Consider the following 24672-nt stretch of genomic DNA (forward strand, 5'->3'; position numbering starts at 1 on the left):
AATGAAATTAGATTTATAATATGATATCAGCTAAATAATTTTATTTACAAAAAAATAAAAACTGCTCTTATTTACTGTGGAAAAATAACCATTTTGATAAATGAAAAAAATTTAATGCAAACAAAATAAGACAGAATATTTTATTTGCTTCATTGTCTCTTCTATTTTTATTTTCACAAATTAAGAAAGTCATAATGCTTTTATTTGCTTCATTGTCTATGATCTAGTTTGACTCAAATGTGGATTACTTTGGTATCTCTTGAAACATAAATGGTAAGGTCCTTAAAGACTGAATAAAAAATCAGGTTGGGTGTTCAGTATTTTGGAAGCTGAATCAACAAACTAACTGGAATTTGTGTTCACAGAGGATTTGTCAGTTTTCTTCCTTTGCCCTTATGAAAATACATTAATAGAAAATTAGCAATGGAAAATATTTTTTAGTTTGTTACATTCCTATCAACTTTGCTTAGCAAATTATATTTTTTGCAATCAATATTAATACTTTGTCTAGAATTAGTGTAGAGGTAGACCAATCTCTGTATTCAAATATTTTCAAAAATAGTTTTAAATGCCATGTAAGGTATTATATAAAATAGTATTTTTAAAAAATATTTGAGATTTAATTTACTATTATATTTTAAATAAGTTTCTCTTTTATATACAATAAATTGTTGCCTGAAACTCATCTGATTGAAATGATTACTCCAAGGAACTATTTTAGTCTTTTAACTAGTACTAATCTTTACAGAACAAGAACACCTATTTTTTAATAAGGGTTTCTATTTTGAAAAAAAAAGTTCTAATGATTTAAATGCACTTATAGATCCCCTACAACAAAGTATTAGGTGATGGTGACTATTAATATAAAAAATGAAATTCAGAAATGCAAACTGGGTTAAAGAAAACTATATTAAATTTTTAGTTATTACAATGTTAAAATTACAATGTTAAAATGTGACTTACACCTATCAGTAGTAAATTATATTTTTTCTCTCACTCTTGTTAGCATCTTACTTTAGAATAGAGCACAGCAGTGCATGGGCTCCTCGGGTGTTCTTCTTCTGCACCTGTAAACACATCCCTGGCTCCCAGCCACATAAAAGTTCACTCTTGTGGGGGAGATGAGAGGCCCTCTATCTGCCAGAAATAAGAGCGAGGGCTTAGTAATAAAAAAATATTTTGCAAGTTTCTGTATTTTAGGTTTGAACCATTCTCTATTAATTTTAAAGTAAAATACATTATTTTCAACACCAAAAAAAAAAACTGCATTTTAAGTTTCTGCTTAATATGTGTAAGTTTACACATGTCACTTGAAATCCAATAAAACAACTGAGTCCTTTCCTAGAGATAAAAGATAGCAGAAAATTTATTCTTCATTCAGCATCTAGAAAGAAAATAAACCTGAAATGTATTTTTAGAATAATGTGAAAAAGAAATCTTCCATGGAGAACCCAATTTACAAAAATTCGCATCTTTATAAGATTTACAATGAATACAACACTACTGTTTTAACTGAATTGTGAGTGTGGGAAGTGCTATTGGGTGGGGGATTCTGAACTGTGAAATGTGTATTTTTTTTTGTAACCACTCACCTTTAACTTTGGGGAAAAATGTTTACTATATGACAACATTAAGTAAATTAAAATCATTACTCTTCTGTCACTGATGATTTCCTGGATTTGACAACAAGGTCTTTAATGGATGAAGAAAGTTCTTGAAGCTCTTTACGAGTCATACTGATGATATCTTCTTGTTCTTTGTCTAATTCATCACTCAAGGGATCTTCTCCCTGCCCAGTCTTCTTATTTTGACTGACTAAATGCTTTATAACCAAACCTTGATACTTTACTAAAAGAGTATGTTGAACCTGTGAAAAGAGGAGAAAAGTTAACAAACATGATTTAATTTTCTGTGGAACAAAGTATTGGGTTGGCCAAAAGGTTCCTTCAGTTTTAAAGTAAAAATGAAAGACATTTTTCGTTTTCACCAGGAACTTTACTGAACAACATATTCATTGTTTTGTTCCACTACTTTCTGCCGTTTTTCAGGCAGCTTCATAATTCCACCTTCCCAAAAATTTTGTTTCTTTTTGAGCACAGAAATGTTCCAGGTGCCTTTTACAGTCTTCCAGGGAACTGAAGTTTTTTCCATTAAGAGAATTTTGTGAAGACTGAAATAAATGGAAGTCCGAAGGTGTGATGTCTGGTGAATACAGCGGATGAATCAGAACTTCCCAGCCAAGCTGTAATAGTTTTTGCCTGGTCATCAAAGAAACATGCAGTCTTGCGTTATCCTGATGGAAGGTTATGTGTTTTCCGTTGACTAATTCCGGATGCTTTTCGTCTAGTGCTGCTTTCAGTTGGTCTCTTTGGGAGTACTTGTTGGAATTAGTCATTTGGTTTTCTGGAAAAAGCTCATAATAGAGGACTCCCTTCCAATCCCACCATATACACAACATCACTTTCTTTGGATGAAGACCTGCCTTTGGTGTGGTTGATGGTGGTTCATTTTGCTTGCTCCATGATCTCTTCCGTTCCACATTATTGTACAGTATCCACTTTTCATTGCTCATCATAATTTTTAAAATTGGAACATTTTCATTAACAGTTCAGTAGAGAATCATGTGCGGAAATACTGTCAAGAAGGTTTTTTTCGCTTAACTTACGTGGAACCCAAACATCAAAGCGATGAACGTAACCAAGCTGGTGCAAATGATGAAAAACGCTTAATTTGGATATTTTGAGTATGTCGGCTATCTCCTGCATGGTATAATGTTGATTGTTCTCAATTAATGTCTCGATTTGATTGCTATCAACTTCAACTGGTCTACCGACTGTGGAGCATTGTCCAGCGAGAAATCCCCAGCACAAAACTTCACAAACCACTTTTGACACGTTCAATCAGTCACAGCACCTTCTCCATACACTGCACAAATCTTTTTGTGTGTTTCGGTTGTGTTTTTACCTTTCTTGAAATAATAAAGCATAATATGCTGAAAATGTTGCTTTTTTTCTCCCATCTTCAATATTAAAATGGCTACACAAAAATTCACCAATTTTGATGTTTTCTTTTTAACAGCACACTGATATGACAGCTGTCATAATACAATCTAACAAACTGTTTCAAATAAAGTTAAAGACAACTGACTGCTACTGGAGCCATCTTATGGAAAAAACCAAAGGAACTTTTTGGCCAACCCAATACATTGACGGTTTTCATCTTTACAAATTACTAGCCATATAGAATTAGAAAGCTGAACCTATCAAGGTCCTTGCTCTCAAGGAATTTACAGTTCGGGGGAGATAAAACATGAACACAGATCATTTTAATGTAAGTTGACTGAGCTAGCTTCTATCACCAAAGATACAGTCAAAGTGATATGGAAGTTCAAAGAAGCCAATTTACCTTTAGCTGAAGAGTTTCTCAGATGAATTTGTGCAGGATAAGACTTTTTGAGCTGGTCCTTAAAGGACAGGTTAAACCTGCATAAACTGAAATGGAAGACTGAACATTATTATTTCTCTTCCAAAAGCTTAATTTCCAGATTCAGAATATTCCTTACCATGGATCTTACAGGATCCTAAAAGATTCCTGAGCTATGCTGAGTTTTAAAAACCAACCTCCTTATTCACTGTTTCCATTCTTGGAAGCAGGAAGATGATGTTAATATGTTTTGTTGTCTTAGTGTTCACAATGATTCACATCTATCCATTCAAAATATTCAGAATCTAAAAGCTATAAAAGTTTCAAGTGCACTGAAAATGTAATACCTCTGGAATTTTAGTATTCAGAAAAGCAATGATCTGCGGGACACATCTTCCAGGTGCATGGAGCATGCTGTGGGTTGAGAACTGAAACAACAGAACCGATGTGAGATGCAGAATAAGAGCAGGGTCTTCTGTGACTTTTAGCTGTTCAGCCAGTGCTTGTCGATGCTGGAACAGTATCTGCCTAAACAAAAATAAAATAACATAAATACATTATCATATTTTAACAAGTTCTCACCAACTTCAGTTCTTCTCTTCTGTTTTCATTTTTAGCATCTCTAGTTTAATTAATCTAGTTCCATGAAAATTTTAAAGGACCTTTTAGGGGATACAGACACACATAATCCTAAACAGGCATGGACAAACTAATATGCTAGAAAATGACAGAAAAACATATATATATATATATATATATATATGTAGCAGGGATACTCAAAGTATGCTTTTTATTTTGAATTGTTGGGGATCAAACAGATGTGCACTGGATTAAATAAGCTTTCCTATAAAGGTCTTAAAGCTAATAAGAAGTTCCCAGGCTTGATCAACTATGGGATTAACAACTCTGCTACCTTATTCTATTGGGTCAGAGAGAGACACCTAAGGATATGAAGACTGACTATGACTGAAGGTCTACAGCCATTTAGACACAACAGTTCTCTATGCAAGATTCAGATAGACTCCAATTTCAGATACGAAATTTCAGACATTAATTCAATGTTACCTTTCCCTTTTTTTGTCTCCCCTTTTCACCATAATATCACAAGCTTCTGCTGCAGAATCCAGACAAGAAAGAAAGTCTTCTATGCTCTGAAAAGGTATTTAATACCATGATTTACTTTTATAAAACAGGTTGCCTAAAGAAAAGCAGTTGTTTAATACCGTTTTATAATTTTACACCCTGGATACAATTTTTAAAAAGGTCATTTTGTCATGAAGTTTGAAACTGTGATTTAGGACTAGAGGGTAAAATGCCCCCAGCTTGGTCTCTTCCTTCAACTGCCAAAGAGGTGTCTGAGTGCAGGATAATAGGTTTAGATTTAGTTTTCAGTTATTCTGTCTATTCAAAGATCACAAATTCTAGCCCAAATATCTAAATAGAATAAAACTTCACTTACCTTCTCATTCAGAGAGCTATGGAGTTTTGTGAGAGCTACTTTAGTTTCTTCTGATAATTTACTTAGAATTTTTTTTCTTACCTATAGGGCAAAAGAAATTCCTTTGGAATGGTGTCTTTGACATGTACTGGATATAAGTTTAAACAAAGCAAAACAAAAAGTGAGTATTTACTATTGTAACAGAATGCTGAGTGAAATTTATCTTTGTTCTTAAATTTTAGACCACAAACTAGGGATAAAAATATGCTAAAACACTCTAAAATCAGAATGCTAGTCAACAGTAAAAGACGCTAGATGCAGCCCCTACTCCTCCCATCTGCTCTAGCAGTATAAGAAGAAGAATGAGAGACAGAGAGCGCATGAGTGAATGAGCACATACACACCATTCATCGTGCAAGAAAAAGAGAATTTGGGGTAAGAGGCTGCTCCCTCTTTTTTCTATTGTGGTGGGAAGAGTGTTTTTCTCTAAGGCCAAGTGAGGGGGCCCCACTCATAAAGATCCAGAAGGCCATGAAGGTCCAGGATGCCTATAAGTGAGGGGACCTGAAGCACAGAAGGATGGATGCTTGTTATACTGTCTGGTGTGTGGGACCTTTTCAGCACCCCTCTCCACACAGCTGTGCTTTGTGAAGTTTGGTGGCATTCTTGACCAGAGTCCTAGGGCTCCTTCTAGTGCAAAATTTCTGGAGGAGGCCTTATTGGAATGGCTTGGCCAGCAGGCCCTGAAAATTACAGTATGTCTTAGAAGATTGGACCAACCTATTGACTCCTACCCCATGCTACAGCAATCCTCCTGTGGCCCTTAAAGGGCATGGGAATGACCCCAGGTACTTCCCACAGCAGAGGCTGGCATGCAGGCAGGTACATGGAACTAGCCAAGCAGTTGAGAATCACTGCTCAAGGCGAAGAATGGGAGGGGAACAGTACCTTGCCAGGGTAGGAGGGAGAGATAAATGGACCTTTATCTGGAGGTTTAGGGGGAGTCCTTGCTATGAGAAGGAGTCACATGATACTAAAAACATCCCCACAAAACAGCCTATCCCACCTATGCAACAAAGACACATCACGAGAAGTCACAAGCATTAGACTGATTTGGTTTGACCTAGATCAATGCCAGTGATATGCAGTCAGTCTTATGAAGGCACTGTTGTCTCTTTCATTCTTCCTAAATCTCCAACCTTAAGTAGATCTAGGGTGAGGAAGAAGAGGAGGAGGAGTCCTAGGGATAGGCCATACCTTTCCTCATGTAGGCAACTGGGAGCCATAGCTCCACCTAACATTGCAAGAAGGGATGAGATGAGCTTTGAATTTGAGATTAGAATTTAAGAAAATGAACTGGAATTAGTCTAAATAAATGAGATGATGTCATGAAATGAAAATGACTGCAAAGTCAGAACACTGATAAGGGACTTGCAACTCAGCAGGAAAAAGGGATGTGACGTAACAATAATCAGGAAAAAATAAAATAGCTGATTCCAAAGTAACTAAGCATCATTACCTTTTTTTTTTTTTCCTTGTTCTGGGTGCTTCCTGGGATTCTAAACTGTGATGCTAGCCTAGACCTTTAAGAATTTGTTAAAATTTCAGCTGCTTTACTTCCAGCTTCTATGATGGACACCTCTTCTCCCTGAAGATCTGCCTAAAGTAAGCCAGTTCATTTGTCCCGTCTCTCCATCCTACACCTCTTTGAATAGTGACCCTCACTCTTTGCAAGGCTACCTAGTGAAATTAAATCCAATCTGAGTCATCTGATGAGCTTAAAAAAAGATTCTGTAGGCTAGTAAGCTTATTTATTTACTTTTTTTCAGAGATAATACAACGTTTTCCTGTTGCTTTCTGTACAATAATAGTAAGTAGAAGGCCAAGCACACATGCTATATTTATTACAGGCATTCCCAGACACAATGACTAGTATTTCCTTACTTTTATTATTACTGTTAATAGACTGGTTATATTACCAATCCTAGTAGCAACTGTATATATATTGTACTAAACTAGAACTAAAAATCTGACAGATTTCTTCCTAAAAACTCCTTTTATTTTCCTTTTAGATGTGAGAAAATAAAACATGCTTGGATTTCAAAGCAAAACACATCAAGAGTGGCAAGAAAATCACTAACTTACTTCACTTGTAATGGTTGCAGGATTGTCTACTGCCATCATTAATTCCGAAGCTAAGAAGTTGAAAATGAGATTAGTGACATCAGTACACACTGTCTTCAGCAAGTGCTTCGTAAGAGCAGCCTGGGTATCATCTGGAGAATAAAAGCGCTTCATTAAAATGAATGTCCAAGGACAATTATGAGAATCAATGAAAAAACAGTGTTAAGTATAATACCTGTAAAGAACTTCATCCCTTTTTCAAATAATCGAATATTATTATAAAGGTTTGAAACCTCTTCTTGCAAGTCCTTGATCGTGTGCTTCCTGCCAGTTCCAGAGGCAGAAGTTGAAGACACGAATACTGAACGTACCACTTCGAGATAAGTTTTATTTAGAGGTCTGTGCATGAGATAAATATATTTAGTTTATTAAAGTGTACTGGGTTTATGTAGATAAGAAATTTTGCTTCTATGCAAATAAGGCTTTAAAAAAGATCCCTATTTTTTTAAACAAGATTAATTTGGAGAATAGTTAATAAGAATTTTCCCTCAAATTCCAGAAATTATAACTTCAATGAATTATTTTTCTCTGTTTTAAAGTACTAAAAGTTACTGCATGAAAGACAATAAGAAACACAGTAACAAAAGCTTCAGTTCAAATTCAATTCAGAGCAGCTTTTAAAAGTTAACTTGGAGAACAGTAGCCTATACATTTGTTTCCCATCCTCAGGAATGATAACAAATTCTCAATTTCTAACGTACTATAAAAGCTATGTATTTTTAAAAAATCTTTTTATGCCCAACTCAGATTATTTTAAAAAGTTATGGCAAATGATTAATAGTAACTTTCATCTTTTTATATATGAAAAATGTAATTATGTAATGTACTCATGCACAAGAATGTTCACTTAAGTTTTTTAAAAATCTCACTACAAAAGCTGTTCTTCTAATTCAAAAATTTAGATGCACTAGGCTCCTGGATTGCATTTAGAGAAGCTTACACATAGAGACTAACTTGGGGGAAAACCATGTTAGTTAGCAGTAGTCAAGTTATACACAATTTCTTTTATTTCTGTATAAAAATAAATTTAGCCTGGCTCACTTATCAGGTAGTGCTATTTTATTCTCTTTGAGGGCAGTGTGTTACTTTATTTTCTCCCTAAAAGTGCACTGTTTAATCTCTGTCAAATAGAAGATATTCTTTTCTTCATTTTAGATGTACTTTCATGCAGTGTTTGTTAGAGACCAGCCAGTGTTCAGTGCTGGTGTTTTTCTCCCAGTTAGAACTGTAAGATGAGTGAAGGAGACCACCTCCACACTCCTGCCCTGTATTTCCGACACTGCCTTGCCCAAAGCACTTAAATGTTTGTTGAACTGTTTCTGTAAGCAAACAAAATCTGGAATTTGGTGACTAGGTTAAATTTTAAGGTTTGAAAAGAAAACACCTAAATTATATGTTTTCTATGATCTTGCTGAAAATTTTAAGTAATAACTAACTAACTCACTAAATTTCTATTATAAAACAAAACATATGTTCTTATACTTGCTTTATTAAGTACTCAGCAAGTTCAGAAATAAACTCCTCAGGGGCATCTTGTAAATGTTTTCTTAAAAAATCTTCAATCTCATCCTGGAACATAAAAGCGATCTCTGGCTTCTTCTTTCCTGTAATAAAAATAAGCCATAGGAAAAAACAACAAAAATAAGCAACCTACAAGCAAATAAGGTTCCATTAATATATTTAATAAGATGATGGTAATTCATTTATTGCCTACCATAAAGTCTCCATTGTTAGTTTCTGTCACCAAAATCGCCAATGTCCAATAGCAATAACCAATGAAAACACTGTTGAAATAGGATATATAGTGGCATTTCTTTTGAGTAATAATTTTCTAACTTGTTTTCTACAAGTCAATCAAAAAATAATAAAGATGATTTTTTCCTCCCAAACTAACTTGGATGATGCAAATAGTTGGAAATCAAAACAACAAGTGGATAAAAAAAAAATCTTTTAGGAAAGGATAATTTTTCTCTGTTGAACAATGGATACTGAGTGGAATGTCCTTCTTTATAAAAATAAATATTTAATAAAAATCCAATCATCCTTATAATTTACACAAGGTTTTCAGGAAAGGTCTTTATGATCAAGTGAACCACAACTCCAGTAGAATTAAGCTAAAAATTGTCTATTTTGGAAAGGCATGGAAGAAAAAACAACTTAAAATTTTACACCCATAATTTATTTTTGCTCTCACAAAAATAATTCTATACCAAGGAAAATTTGTATGTAATGGAAATAATTGTTAACTGTGGAAATGTCATGCCTACTCACTTACTTGGAAAAGTATGAGTTGCAAAGAAAGCTAACAATATTTCCATTACTAATTGTAAAACTATAAAAAAGTGATTATTCCCTGCTAAATTAGGTTATTGACTCTATAAGTAAAACCTTAAATAAAAATAGAATAGCTCAAAAATCAATTTTCACTATGCATCAAGATCTAAGTACAACTACTTATCATAGCTTTAGAATAGATGGAAAAGCACTATCCTTTTTTTCTGAGATCTGCTATTCATTCCTGATCTCACAACAAATAGTATCTGATTTCTCCGTCTGCTTCCTTGCATGCATTTTACTAGTTATTAAATTGTATTTCCTTCTAGTAATCTTTCACATAGAGTTGACTGTATATTTTAGCTGAGAACCTAACTGCATCCTCCATTTCTGAGATTACAACAGAACCCTTTTTCAAAAGCACTGAAATTACCTTTTTTTATGGGGAGAATGGTTTTACTCTTTTATAGCTCCTCTCTTATACTATACACAAAAAGAGTATCACATGCCTCATTTAACAATTACTTAGGGCTACAGATTTTAGAGAAGTATTTTCTTAAATGCTACTTCACTCCCACTCCTTGTTACATCTGGGAAAATAGGAAAATCCATTTATTAATGAAAAAGTAAAACTCACACAGAATAGTCTTAATGCTAATTAAAATAAGGGTAGAGCTCATAGTTTCTAAGATACTTTTCCTTTAATTAATACTGCTTTATGTATGTTGAGAATAGTAGCCATTGTTACCTATCTTAGACTACTTTAGACAGATCTTAACCAATTGTTCTGTTACAGGTAGCAGCACATTAACATCTGAAGCCTTGTCACTTGACCCTTATATCTCCCAAGCCCATACATAATAAATTCTGTGGAAGAGGTAAAAGAAAATGTCAAATCATCATCATTTCAAGTTTTTTTTTTTTTTTGGTGGGGAAAATGAGGAGGGGAGGTATCATAGTTTCATTAATTTTTTAAAAACAGAAACATATTAAAAAAAATCATAATTTTATTTAGAAAAGCAAAGATGTCTCTTGCTAACTTAACCATACCAAACACTAACAAGTCTAGACAAAGAAAGATGCATATACTTAATTCTCCTGCTTAGATAGAAGCAACCAACCAATTAGGTGTTACCATAAAAATTAAATATGCATGAAATTAATGAAATTAATGTTTTCTACTTAACTTTGTAGAGATTCACTATTCATAAAATATTCTAATTTCTTTTGCATGGAAGTTGGGAGACCATAACAATCTGTGCAAGCCAAAACTGCAAAGTGTTCTTAATAAACAATGGGAAAATTTACGATTGTTCTGTAACCTTTTAAAAATGTTTGTGCAAACATTCAAAGCTCTTACTGTTGGTTATAAATGTATAGGGAAATGAAAAATAAGACTAATAGTTCTAGTTTAGTACACTGTAATTTAGCACATCAGAAACACTGAGAATGGAAATGTTTTATTTCTTTGTAAAACACTCATCAAGAATAGTATGAACAGGGCTTGCCTTCTCATCCAGTAACTTAAAATACAGAGGAAGCATCTTTTCTATGCCTGGGCAAGTTGTCATATTCCTTATTAAACTCTGGATCAGCTTACAACATTTTATCCTTTGCCCTTTCAGCATTGTGCAACATCTCTGAGAATTCCTTTAATGTGAAGCTTTTTGCCAACTTCACATCCTCTAAGACATTTTTATCCTTTTCGTCACAACCATTTCCCTTATTTCCGCCTTTACCAAGTTTCTCTGACTGCGCAGCTAGAGTCTCTTGAACAGAGGCAATGCCAACATTCCCATGGTCAGGCATTTCTTTTATAACTCCATTTATTCTTGATTCATATTTTATTTCCAGGGTTATGACTTTTCCTTTGCTGCACATTTATCTTTGTTGGCCAATTCCCCCTTTTGATTATCCATTTTTGTAAAACGTCACATGGATTTATCACTGGGGGACAAGAAGTCACCACAACTACATGCTGTGTTTTCTATACATAAAGTGAATAAGAGCTGCACAGTGATCAGCCTCTGAAAAGCTTGGAAATGAGTGATGTGACTGTCACAGATCATGATGCACATCTGTTATTTACGTGCCGATCTGTAGACTAAGGAGCCAGCAACAAAGTTTGTACTTCAGGCAATTACTCACAGTTAATACACCCTGGTAACTGAAATATGAACTGTGTTGTTGGGACTCTGGTGTTATTTAACTAACTGTGAAATCTGTGCTCACTGAAACTCTGCAAAGCAAGGACTTCTTTAAGCATAGACACCTAAGTGTATGCATCTTAAGAAAATGTTAAAAAAAAATCATGCACATACAAAGGAAGAGTGAAATAAGCTACACACCTGTGTGAGATGACTCATCATCACTGTTGTCATCTTTTCGCCCTCTCTTCTTGATTTTTTTAATTCTATACTCTCTGGCATTGCCGCCACCTCCTCCTCTCACACTTCCACTGCCCTCTGGTGGAAAACGACATTAGTTAGTATTACCTAACTAAATACTGTTTTTAGAAATAATGACAATATATTGTTGTACTTAACTTTACAGTAGAAAAATAAAGCCAAATAACTGACCTTTCAGCCACTTTTTAAGGTTGTAGTTTCTTTATTAAAACAAGTTTTATAAACTCAATCAGTAAAAATTAATAAGTAAGATATGAAATCTCTTGAATTTGAGCAACTCACTTAGATAACCCGCCTGCTCTAAATGCAGTCTCTTCCTCTTTCTCTAATGACATCTATTTTCTGCAGCTTTGATTGACTTTTTCCTGGCCGAACCCATTCCTTTACCTCCTCTTCTAGCTTCTTCAAAAGTGCCCTAATTTGCTTATCTCTGTTACCACAGCCTCATTAACATCCCCAACTACAGTACCTCACAAATTTGGTTTTGTCTTTTTGACTGAAAGATTATTCCCCAGGTTTACAGGAGACATCCTGACTCTCCCACCACCCAAGAAGATAACTTCTTTTTTTTTTTTTTAAGAATTTTTTTTTAAATTTATTTATTTATTTATGGCTGTGCCGGGTCCTTCGCCTCCGCACGAGGGCCCTCCCCAGTTGTGGCAAGCAGGGGCCACCCCTCATCGCGGTGCGTGGGCCTCTCACTGCCGCGGCCTCTCCCGCCGGGAAGCACAGGCTCCAGACGCGCAGGCTCAGTAGTTGTGGCTCACAGGCCCAGCCGCTCCGCGGCATGTGGGATCCCCCCAGACCAGGGCCCGAACCCGTGCCCCCCGCACCGGCAGGCAGACTCCCAACCACTGCGCCACCAGGGAAGCCCGAAGATAACTTCTTGACAGTAGGGAGAACATCTCACTAACGTCTGCATACTTGAGGTTAAGGCAATGCTTGACACATAACAGGGGCTCAGTAAATGTTGACCATAGGGGCTTCCCTGGTGGCACAGTGGTTGAGAATCTGCCTGCCAATGCAGGGGACACGGGTTCGAGCCCTGGTCTGGGAAGATCCCACATGCCGCGGAGCAACTGGGCCCGTGAGCCACAACTACTGAGCCTGAGCGTCTGGAGCCTGTGCTCCGCAACAAGAGAGGCCGTGACAGTGAGAGGCCCGTGCACCGTGATGAAGAGTGGCCCCCACTTGCCGCAACTGGAGAAAGCCCTCGCACAGAAACGAAGACCCAATGCAGCCAAAAATAAAAATAATAAATAAATAATAAAAAATTTAAAAAAATGTTGACCATAAATATTAAATTGATTAAGTAGAAAAATACAGTTATCAATCACCTACTGGCTAAATGAAGACTAAAAAAATACAAACTATGAAACAAACTAAAACACTGTAAATAAAAGTAAAATTGTTACTGAGGTATTTCTCTATTATATATTTACATTTAAAATATTCAACAAAATAGGATACTTCAGTAATGGAACTGTAACACTGAAAAATATTGAAAATACATTTCTTCATAAAAGATTCATTTTTTCAATAAAATGATTTATATAAACAAAGATCTTTTTCTAAACTCTAAGAAGAATTCTCTTAGACGTCATCATATTCTATAAGTTCTATTGCTTTCATGATAGAAAAACACAACTTTCAAAAGCACAAGTTTAAAGTGAATGTATCTTTTACATTTGGTAATAAGTTTCTTATGGGAAAGACGTTGTTTGACATTATTCCATGAACTGTAATTAAACTATTATAAAACAACAGCACTATCAGAACAAAACACCAGATGAACCTGAATTTTTATAAGGATATAAAACAGACTAGTTATACTGACATTAAGTGCAATCAATTAATTAAGGTGGATTTATAATTATATCTTAAAATAACAAAATATGCATGGTTATGAATATTATTATGATTTATTGCAGTAATTTACTATGTAGTTTTCCGAGAACAGAGAAATTTCAAAATATTATTGAAAGATTTTGTAGAAAAAGGTTTTTGAAGAGGAAAGAATCTCAAAGATATAGTGAATTCCCACAGCAAATAAAGTTTTTATAACATGGGTTTAATATAGCTGTATTTAGTAATGAAATATGTTGAATATCTAATTTCTTTAACCCTGATACAGCACTAATAAAATTATTCCTACTATAAAAAGTATGGAATATACATGTTAATTTCCAAATGCAAGTTACTAGTATGCCAGTGCTACCTAGGATAATTTCCAGTGACTCTAAATTAAAAGAATTAAAAAAAAATGTCCTTGGGAAATTCATTCACTCAATAAATATTTACGGAGCACTTAAAATATTCCAAGGAGTGCTCTGAGTACTAGGGAAGAACAATAAATGAGATGGAGCAGACTCCCAAACGATAAAAGACATCACAGTGATAAAAGTGCTGTAAAAAAAACTGGGAGGATAATCCGATGGAGAGTGACGGTGTGTGTATACTACTCTGGGTGGTTAGGGAGGCCTCTGTGAGGAACTGACATTTAAAGGTGAGCTCTTAATGACAAGAAGGAAACAGTTACTTGAAGCTTGGGAGGGAACAGCTTGTGCAAAGGCCTTGAGGTGAACACAAACTTGCAAAATTTGAGAATCAAGAAAGAAAAAAAAAGCTACTGGGGCAGGAACATAAAGAATGAGAACAGGAGATCATGAAATTAGCTTAGTTCTCACAAAATGAAACACAGTAAGTAATCACCAATATTTTCATTTTCATAATCAAAAGTTAATTCACTAGCAAAAGATTTGGTTAATATTAACAGTTAAAGGTGAATCAACCAAATAAAAGGCCTTTCAAAAGGTCTGATAAGTGCAAAGTTCACTGCAACAAATAAACTCATCTTGAATCTTGTTAATAATGTTACCTGTTGCTTTCCTCCTTCGTTCATCTTTTTTATCCTTTTTACTTGTATTAACGCTTTCTAAAATGGAGACTTGTTTCAGATCTTCTTCAGTGATTAAATGGACAGGATTATTTTTCATTTCCTGAAATAAAACATGCTTATTTTTTGTAGGCAAAAATATATAACATTACAAAAAGCATAAAATAAAAGTTGTTTATATACTCATATCCTAACTGTTCTTGTTTGGTTTCATTGCTAAGAACTATAGAGCTTTGTCTCAGCTGCCACTCTGAGATTGTTTCTCCATGCCCCAAATAAGTCTCCTCCCTTGCTGTTCTTGACTTTTTGTATTTATTACCAGCTAATGAGAAATCCTATCCTATCACTGAACAGCTGATCACACAGCATCAGATGCAATCTTCTTCAATTGTTATTGGCTAATTTTAGCACTGCTTAACGGATGACCCTTGCTACCTCTCTTTTTAAGACTCCCAAGGTCCAGTGCCACTTGGATATCTGAGATTACTAGAAAGATAATGAAATCTCCATCCCACCCCACCATAATGATCACATATGTGTTGCATACTTAGGCATGTGAACTTTTTTCCCCTCTGGACTCATTCTTGATCTTTGCTATTTATAAATTAATGTTAGGAACAATGAACTATTTCCAACTTCAGAAACTGATTCTTTATCATGGGAAAGGGTTCTAAATCTGTAGTGACAAACATACATTTTCACGTTAAAAATACTTCCTTTTCAGTTTTGCAAAGAAATGTTAAGAATGTTGACAGTGCAAACAAAAAATCACTTTCTTTTCCTGAATTTATTTTTGTGGTTGGAGGGAGGAGCACAAGGAAAGAAAAAAAAAAATCAATGATTATGTTAAATTTTTATTTTAGTAAAGGGTCTCAAATGAAAATAATAACGTAGTCATTTAGTAACTGGTAGCTAACATGTACTAAACATTTTATTTACATTGCTCCTTAATTTATATTTATCCTTGTGAGACTGGGCATCACCATCCTTTTCTCTGAAGATGAGGAAACTGGAAGTCTATTTGTCAAAGGCAAACGGAGTAAACAAGTTGAAATTAGAACTCAGGTTTACTGATATCAATCCTGTGTACTTTTTACTCCTCTCTGCTGCTTTGCAGGCCAAATGTAGAAAAGTTATATCATTTTTAAGACTATTAAGGAGCTTCAAAGGAATATAGATAAATACAAATTATTTATATATTTAATAAGCCCTCATGAATTTATTAACAGTCTGAGATATAAATGGGCTTTTTCTACCTATTTTGTGAGCAGGCTTTATAATGAGGGTGCTGCTAACTAGAAGCATGAATTGAACAGTCATTAAAGCAGACCTGGCATGATCTCTGCTTCTAAACACTTCCATAGCCGTTGCTCTGAGGAACTACTCAATTTTAATAGTAACAATTTCTTTCCTCATAAGTTATCCCGTTGGTATATCCCAAATAGGTCAAATTATGAGGCTCTGCTAGATTTAGTAAATATAATGTGTACTGATTGATAAATATACTATACATTTATGCATATAATCCACAGGTATCATTTTTATGGATTTTAATGTTGGACCAATACCCTCAGGGGACTTAAGTGTGAAATATATAATTTCATTTGTAAGATTTCAATTTATAAAAGCAGCTTCCTAAGTTCTAACTTCTATGTTCTGACGGGAATGGAGAAGGAGAAAAACAAATCCAGGAGAGGAAATAAAAAGGAATGATGCATTGAAGGAAAATAATGTATGAAACACAGTGTTCAGTTTTGGGTATACTGCTTACCTCATTTTTCAAAAGTCAGCAGATGATTCTAATGTGAAAGTACTGTTAAAATTAGTAGGTGAAAGGAAATCTGGCATACCTTTTCAGCTTTTTGGTGCATCAGGTCACTGAACAGTTCTGTACAATCATTTATAAATTTTTCACTGACTACAATAGTATCGCTAAAGACTACAGCTAAAGCCTGTTTGCTGAGTGCTCTCATCACATGTTGAAGCAATATTGCAGCATCTTCCACTGATAAGGAACTGGGTAGCAGAGGCTAGAATTACAAACAAGATGAAAACAAAGTATAAATGCAATATAATACAGATATACCATTTGTTATATGTATTCTCTCCCTAAGTGATCTCATTAAGTCCAATGGTTTCAAAACCATCTATATGCTGATAACCTCCCAAATCGTATTTCTACCTTTATCCTCACTCCGAACTCTGAAATCACATATCCTACTGCTTCCCTAACCTCCCCCCACTCATATACCTAACAGGCATCTTGTATTTTAACATGTCCTGTTCAAAACAACGTGGTTTGTGCCTCCTGCCCCCAGACTCCCAGCTCCCATCTTCTCTTCCCCATTGCTCCCCCATCTCAATTAATGGAACCACTCTCCATTCAGTTGATCAGGCCCCAAACCTACAAGTCACACTGAGTTCCTCTCATAAACTCACAAACATTCCAACTTCAAGTCCTGGTAACTTTGCCTCCAAAATACATTTCTTCTTAGTTCTTTCTACTATCTGAAATGAACATTTTCATTAAAACCCCTCCTCCCCCCGCCAACCATGAAAGTATCCTTCCTGAAAGCTACATCCTAATTCTTAAAATGGCCATATACTAGTGAAGTATCAGTTGTCACTGGTTTAAAGGAAAATTAAGAAGAAAAAGATAAAACATACTGCAATATCAACCCATGTTCCAGAGCTGATGGCTTCCTCTACTGATGCTTCCACCTGATCCACAAGTCCTTGACCAACACAAGCTGCTTTCAAAAACAAGAGTTGTGTAGTCTTATATCTTTTCTTTATGTAGCTCACAGCATCTGGGATTCCAAGTCTGGACAAAGCATCAAATTCTAGAAATACATCACGAGGTTGGAATAGAATCATCATTCACACCTTTTAGAAATCTCAGAAAAAGTTAAGTTCTACCAAAATCTATTCTTTGTGAATGCACTGTATTCTAATAGAGTTTTTTAAGAATAAAACATAGAAGTGTACCATAGCCTATTCCCTGGTTATGTTACCTTCCCAAATTTTTATTACTAAACATATTTGTAGAAAAATTGGTTCAAGTACTGCATTAATTCAGCTTTGTCTCTTACTCTCCAATTGAGGGGTCAAAGGGAAACATGAGGACTAAAGAGCAATAAAAGTAGAAATGAGGATAACGGAATGTAATGATTTAAGTAGAGAAACAAAAACTGGAATTTTGATTATAGTTAACTAAAGGAATGGAATTTTAAAAATCTTTCATTAGACAACTGAGGACAAAGCAATTCTCTAGTCTAATTTACACTAGTAAAAGATTAGCATATAAAAGTAAAAAATTTAAGACTTAAATTTGCAGCCATTAAAGTTATTAGAGATATCTACCATCCTCTCTCTGTCCTCAAATAATAATATTTAAGGAAATTAATTACAACAAAATTCTAATCCAAGTCCTTGGCTGAAGAAACTGAGAAGGCACATTGTAGAAAGTCAAGAAAACATAAGCCAAACCAGTATTCATTCTAGCACACATTTAAACTGAACACTAATGACTTATAGGTATACTTATTTATAGGTAACTGATTCCTTACATAGTTTGACTTGGGTTATGAAATTGATCAAACTGAGTTTTATATATATATGCTACTTGTTTTAATGATTAAATTCAATCAATCTACTTTATCCAAATGATGGAACCTCAGAAACAAAATTTAGAATAACTTCTATGTTTCTGAAGTACTGGATAACTAATAAAAATGAACACTGTAAAACTGACAGCAATAAAATATTTCTAAGATTATGTAACTAAAAAACCAGGCAACTTCATAAGTTACAAGATATAATAAATATAATTACTTTCTATGGATTAAAAAGAACTTGAAGTATCTTATATATAGTATCACATTACTAGAAGGCTGGTAACAATCAATACCGGCTTCTGGCCTTTCTACATTACAACTGTTCAATAACTATGGAATTAAACTCAGTTACATGACCCACAAAAAACTACAGTGTGATGACTACTTTTATACTCAAAGGGAACCATTATAGTCTGCTGGCCAACAGAAAAGTACAAGTGTACTCCCAGGGCTACACCCTTTCTAAGAATGTGTTTAATATTAGAAATGATTTTTAGTTAAAAAGAAAAAAAGTTACCCAGATAGCCATTCTGCCTGAGAAAAGAATCCACCCAAGTACTTTGTGTTCTGGAGTAAATGTCAGGGACAAACACCGCTTTATCCTGTCTCCCACCAACCACAGTGCCTCGTAAGCGTCCACTATTAACAAGTTCCTCAAGAACAGCTTAAAAGAAAAGCAAACAAATAGAAATAAATCAGAGCAGGTAAAAATCTCAAAAAGTAAAACACTTTAAAATTTCACAATTTAGTTATTCTTACCCTTTAAAAAAGCAATTTAAAATTTAAATTTCATACTAAATAAAGACATTATATTTTAGACAAAACTTTCCTGCCATTTATGAGAATACTCAGGTCATAAATTCAGGAAATTTTGGCAACTAGCTAAAGATGCTGAACTGTAATAAAAACTAATTAATATTAATGTTGAATTTTTTAGTCTAATTTTGGAAAAAAATGCCAATATTTATCTCATGATTAAAAGTAGACAATTACACACTGAGAATAGATAATACACAATCACTAGTGTTACCAAGTTCAATTTCCTCATATTTAGAAAAATCAAGACACCTGGATCCTATTAGAATCAACAGTGTGAAATAAAGCCATGAATATCTGTATAAATTATTACATTTCCACTGTTTAAATTGAAGGAACACATTTTAATCCTACCTATAACAGAAATATAATGCCACGGTTAAGAGGATGGATATGGACCCAGATAGCCTAAGTCCAAACCTCAACTCTGCCACCTACTAGTGCTGCCATTAACACCAAATTTATGATTTTTATTTAAACCATAACATTCAGCTACACACTTTGTTGTTTTAAATATCAAAATCCCCTAAAAAGAGACAAAGCAGATAGGACGGAGTTATTCCTAAGTGAACCAACAAGAACAGTCAAAAGATGTCTGGCACAAAGAATGATTCAGGAAAGTTAGCTTTTAACAGAAATAAAAATTAGTTTACATAGGAATTTCAGAATTCCAATGCTGAGTAAATCAGAATCAGAAAGGTCTAGATTTCACAATTGACTGAAGCACATAATTTTAAATTTTGTGTGACTGTACAACACAAATCCAAGCTAAATTCAGACGAAAGTTATCAATTTATCAGTTATTACTTGAAGAACTTTACATTATAATGAAATTTCACCAACTCTGATTATGGAAGTTCAGAAATACGTCACATTTTAATTTTAAATTTGTCTTAAAAAATTTAAATTTAACTCCATATTCTGAAAAATACAGTGAACAAAAATTAATTTTTGGTTCTGTATTTAAATTTCTTCTCCATTATTCATTTTAATTTTATATTTGCACAGATACCTGAGTTGAAAGATTAAGTCACTGCTTTTAAAAATTACTTCAGCCAAGCTTTATAAAAAAACCTTCGAAATCTCATAAGAGTTTCACAAAAACACAAAATAGTCAATGGACCAAAATTATTTTGAAGCTATTACTGTACTGTTTGAATGCTAAGAATTTATTTTTAATGCTATAAGCCTTTTGTAAAAATTTTATTAGCCAAACACTACTTTCATAAGAAAATGTAGTAAAAATCTGTAAGAAACAAAGTAAAAATTATTCTTAATCCCAAAATTTTAAATCTCTATATGCATATGCATAGCAGAGTATTTTATACACACACATTTTTTTTTTATTCCACTCCTCTTGAGGTACCCAACACTAAATGTTTGGTGGGTATAACAAGACACGTATATGAAAATTGGTATAGAGAAACTTCTCAACCAGAAATATATTTTTAAAAATAAATTTATTTATTTATTTATTTTTGGCTGTGTCAGGTCTTTGTTGCTGCACGCGGGGTTTCTCTAGTTGCCACGAGTGGGGGCTACTCTTCATTGTGGTGCGCAGGCTTCTCATTGCAGTGGCTTCTCTTGTTGCAGAGCACGGGCTCTAGGCACGCGGGCTTCAGTAGTTGCAACACGCGGGCTCAGTAGTTGTGGCTCACGGGCTCTAGAGCACAAGCTCAGTAGTTTTAGCACATGGGGCTCAGTTGCTCTGTGGCACGTGGGATCTTCCCAGACCAGGGATCGAACCCGTGTCCCCTGCATTGGCAGGCAGATTCTCAACCACTGTGCCACCAGGGAAGCCCCCTAGATATATTTTAATTACATAAGTTTTAAGATTAAAAGAGGTAAAAACATTAAAATTAGTTAAGTTTTACATTTAGTCTATTCAACAGCTAATTAAGTGATATATCATTTAAAGCAAACTCACAGTAAAGAAGCTGCTCCTGAAACCCATATTTTGAAATCAAAGAATTCACTGCTGTAGGCCTTTATGGAAAGAAAAAAAAAAATAAAAAAACCATTTTACTCATCATAGAGTTACACATACTTATGAATTAAAAAAACTAGGATGATTAGTTTATGAAAAACAAATTAATTTAGAAGAAAAAAATGAAGGCAAAATTGCACCATAGATCAAGACGGCAGGATAGGACATGGAGCTCACCTCCTCCCGTAAGTGTATCAAAAATACATCTACATGTGGAATAATTCTCACAGAATACCTACTGAATGCTGGCAGATCTCATACAACCAAAGTTGCAAGAAAGATCACCATTTAACTGGGTAGGAAAAAGAAAAAAAAAAGGAATTAGGACAGGATCTACGTCCCTGGGAGGTACCTATGAAAGAAGGAAGGTTCTCTCACATTGGGAACTCCCTTCACTGACTGGAAGATCAGCCGGGCCAGCAAGAGAGCTTCAGAGGCTCAGCGGAGAATGCAGCAACCAGCCTGCCACAGGCAGAACAGAGAGAGGCTGGCATGGACGGGCCTGACCACCTTGCTGCACTCCCCAGCCAGACGCATGTCTGCTAGTGGGCATGGGGGCTAGGTGCTGAAACTTGGGCTTCAGGGGACAGACCTGGGGAGAGGACTGGGATTCGCTGTGCAGAGACAGCCTGAAGGGGGTGGAGTATGCTTTGGGCTGCAACAGGAGGTGTACACAGGACTGAGCCTGGGTCTGCCATAGAAGCCCCACTTGTTAATGGGGTGACTCTCAAGCAAAGCGAGGGGCAAGGCCCCACCAGAGCAGCCTCAATCTCTGCGTGCTCACAGCAGGTGTGGCTCTGCCTCTATGAGCTCTGGGAGCATGCAAGCCTGGGAGTGCTGCCCACACTTGGAGGTGGGGCTGAAATCTGAGCTGTGTCCCAGCAGCTGATCAATCCGCGGATTTATGCCACTGCTGGCAGCTTTGTAAGCTCAGCACCTGTGGGACATCCAAGCAGATTACTGGTGATCCTGTGGCTGGGGCAAGTCTGGCATTAGCAGCTGTAAGCTTTGTGGGCATGCATATGTAGAGGTGGAGCTGGGGTCTGGGCTGATTCTGTAGCTCCCAGGGCGGGTCCAGGTGTGCGACCATGACAGTTCAGGTGCCTGACTTCAGTGGATCTGCGCTGCTGGTTTTGTGAGCACAGCGCCCGAGGGTCACCCAGGTCGACTGCCTGCATTCCCATGATTGAGGAGGGGCCAGGGGCAGTGCCAACAAGAGCATACTTTGTGAGACTGCACGAGTGACAGGCAACACCACAGGTGCCCTCCTGGCAAACAGCTCCTGTGGAGGAACAGGCAGTGGCTTTTCTCCCAGCGGGAGCACTCCAGTCTTGCCTCACACTGTAGTAGCTTAGAAATGTATCTGGGGGCTTCTACTCCAACAACTGGTGAGCAGACCCTGTCCCCAACAGGGCTGTGACAACCACAGAGCAAAGAGGACGCCCTGCTCAATATCCATTGCAGGCTCTGGTCACCACAACACCAGTCACACCTCCATCAGTGGGATAACGGCCAGCACATACTGAGAAAAGACATGGCAGGGCCCCATACTAAAACAGCTCTCACACCAAAAATATTAGATTCATGCAGGGTACACGGGGATGCTCCGACATAAAAACAGCCCTCCAAGACCACAGTAGATAACTGTTTCTCCTAAACTCTTACAGTAAGAGAAATATAAATAAAATGAAGAAGCAGAGGAACCAAATGCAATTAAAAGATCAAGAGAATTCCCCTGAAAGAACAAAAAATAAAACACCTCTCCAGTCTACTAGACCCTGAGTTCAAAAAGGAGGTAATAAAACTACTGAAGGAATTAAGAAAGGCTATCAATAGAAATGCAGGTCACTGTAACAAGGAACTAGTTACTAACTATAAAGAGGAACCAAGAAAAATTAGAAAACTCATTTGCTGAGATGAAAGCTGAGCTAAAGGCAATAAATAGCAAACTGAATGATGCAGAAGAATGAATAAATGATCTGGAAGAAAGAATAATGGAAATTGCCCAATAAGAACAGCAAACAGAAAGACAAATGAAAAAAAAAAGAAAGCAATATATGAGACCTATGGGATAATATAAAGTGTGCCAATCTACACATCATAGGGATCCCAGAAGGAGAAGAAAGAGAAAAGGGGATCGAAAACATATTGGAAGAAATTATGGCTGAAAACTTCCCAAACCTAAGGAAGGAAACAGATATCCAGGTATGGGAAGCAGAGAAGGTCCCAAAAGGATGAACCCAAACAAACCCACAACAGGACATATTATAATTAAAATGACAAAAGTTAAAGATAAAGGGAGGTTTCTAGGCAGCAAGAGAAAACAAAGAATTAGTTACAAAGGGAACCTACTTAAGCCTATCAGCTGATTTCTCTACAAAAAGGTTTCAGGCCAGAAGGGAGTGACAAGATATATTCCATGTCCTGAAAGGGAAAAACCTACAACTTAGGGAACTCTACCTAGCAAGATTATCATTTAGGAGAGAGAAAGAATGTCTCAGACAAGCAAAAACTGAAAGAATACAGCAATACTAAACCTATCCTAAAAGAAATATTGAAAGGTCTTCTCTCAATAGAAAAGAAGCAAGAATCTGTAGGAAAGAAAAAAAAAAAAATCACAACTGGGAAGTAAATCACTTAAATAAGCCAGTACACAGACTTAAAAAAAATTATTGTGAAAGCGATAATAACTACAATGAACAGCAAAAGGATAAACATGAAGGTGCAAAAGAGGACATCAAAATCAAAAAATATGGGGGAGAAGAGTAAGAAAATACAGATTTTTTTTTTTAGAATGTGTTTGAGCCTATATGACTACCAGTTTGTAGCAAGTAGATACAGGAATGGGTTAACATACTTGAAAAAACAGCGTAATCACAAATCAAAAACATACAACAGATTCACAAAAACCAAAAAGAAGAGAACAAAAGCATAATACAAAAGAAAACCATCAAACCACAATAGGAAAGACAAAAAAGAAAGAGAAGGGAATAAGAAATACAAAATCAACTGGAAAACAAGTTTTTAAATGGCAACAAATACATATCTATCAATAATTACCTTAAGTGTCAGTAGACTAAATGCTCCAATCAAAAGTCAAAGAGTGGCAGATTGGATTAAAAAACAAGAGCCTACAACATGCTGTCTACAAAAGACCCACTTTAGGGCAAATGACACACATAGACTGAAAGTGAAGGGATGGAAAAAGATGTATCATGCAAATGGAAGTGACAAGAAGGCGGGGGTAGCAATACTCATATCAGAGAAAACAGACTTTGAAACTAAGACCATAAAAAAAAGATAAACAAGGGCACTGAATAATGATAAAAGGATCAATACAAGGAGAGGATATTGCACTTGTTAACATATATGCACCCAATATAGGAGCATCTGAATACATAAAACAAATACTAACAGACATAAAGGGAGAAATTGATGGGAATACAATAGTAGGAGACTTTAACACCAGACTCACATCAATGGATAGATCTTCCAGACAGAAAATCAATAATGCAACAGAGATTCTAAATGACACATTAGAATAGTTAGACTTAATTGGTATTTTCAGGGCATTACATCCCAAAAAACCAGAATACACACTGTTTTCAAGTGCACATGGAACATTCTCT

The 24672-nt window shown here is 35.5% G+C and overlaps 1 protein-coding gene across 1 annotated transcript in view; it reads right to left on the bottom strand.

Moving 5' to 3' along the window:
• Nucleotides 1–1580: 1580 nt before the first annotated feature.
• Nucleotides 1581–24672, bottom strand: part of UFL1 (UFM1 specific ligase 1) — a 59184-nt gene continuing 36092 nt past the window's right edge. Inside the window, exons 7-19 of the mRNA XM_036871479.1 lie at nucleotides 20984–21042; nucleotides 18758–18904; nucleotides 17291–17466; nucleotides 16474–16653; nucleotides 14606–14726; nucleotides 11668–11784; nucleotides 8532–8649; nucleotides 7221–7384; nucleotides 7007–7137; nucleotides 4883–4963; nucleotides 4489–4574; nucleotides 3771–3951; nucleotides 1581–1867 (exon numbers count right to left, since the gene is read on the bottom strand). Of these exons, the coding sequence (XP_036727374.1) occupies nucleotides 1649–1867; nucleotides 3771–3951; nucleotides 4489–4574; nucleotides 4883–4963; nucleotides 7007–7137; nucleotides 7221–7384; nucleotides 8532–8649; nucleotides 11668–11784; nucleotides 14606–14726; nucleotides 16474–16653; nucleotides 17291–17466; nucleotides 18758–18904; nucleotides 20984–21042 (1780 nt within the window). The 3' untranslated portion in view covers nucleotides 1581–1648. The remainder of the gene's footprint in view (nucleotides 1868–3770; nucleotides 3952–4488; nucleotides 4575–4882; nucleotides 4964–7006; nucleotides 7138–7220; nucleotides 7385–8531; nucleotides 8650–11667; nucleotides 11785–14605; nucleotides 14727–16473; nucleotides 16654–17290; nucleotides 17467–18757; nucleotides 18905–20983; nucleotides 21043–24672) is intronic.

The sequence above is a fragment of the Balaenoptera musculus genome, chromosome 12 (genome assembly GCF_009873245.2).
Source record: "Balaenoptera musculus isolate JJ_BM4_2016_0621 chromosome 12, mBalMus1.pri.v3, whole genome shotgun sequence".
In the NCBI taxonomy this organism is placed as follows: Eukaryota; Metazoa; Chordata; class Mammalia; order Artiodactyla; family Balaenopteridae; genus Balaenoptera; species Balaenoptera musculus.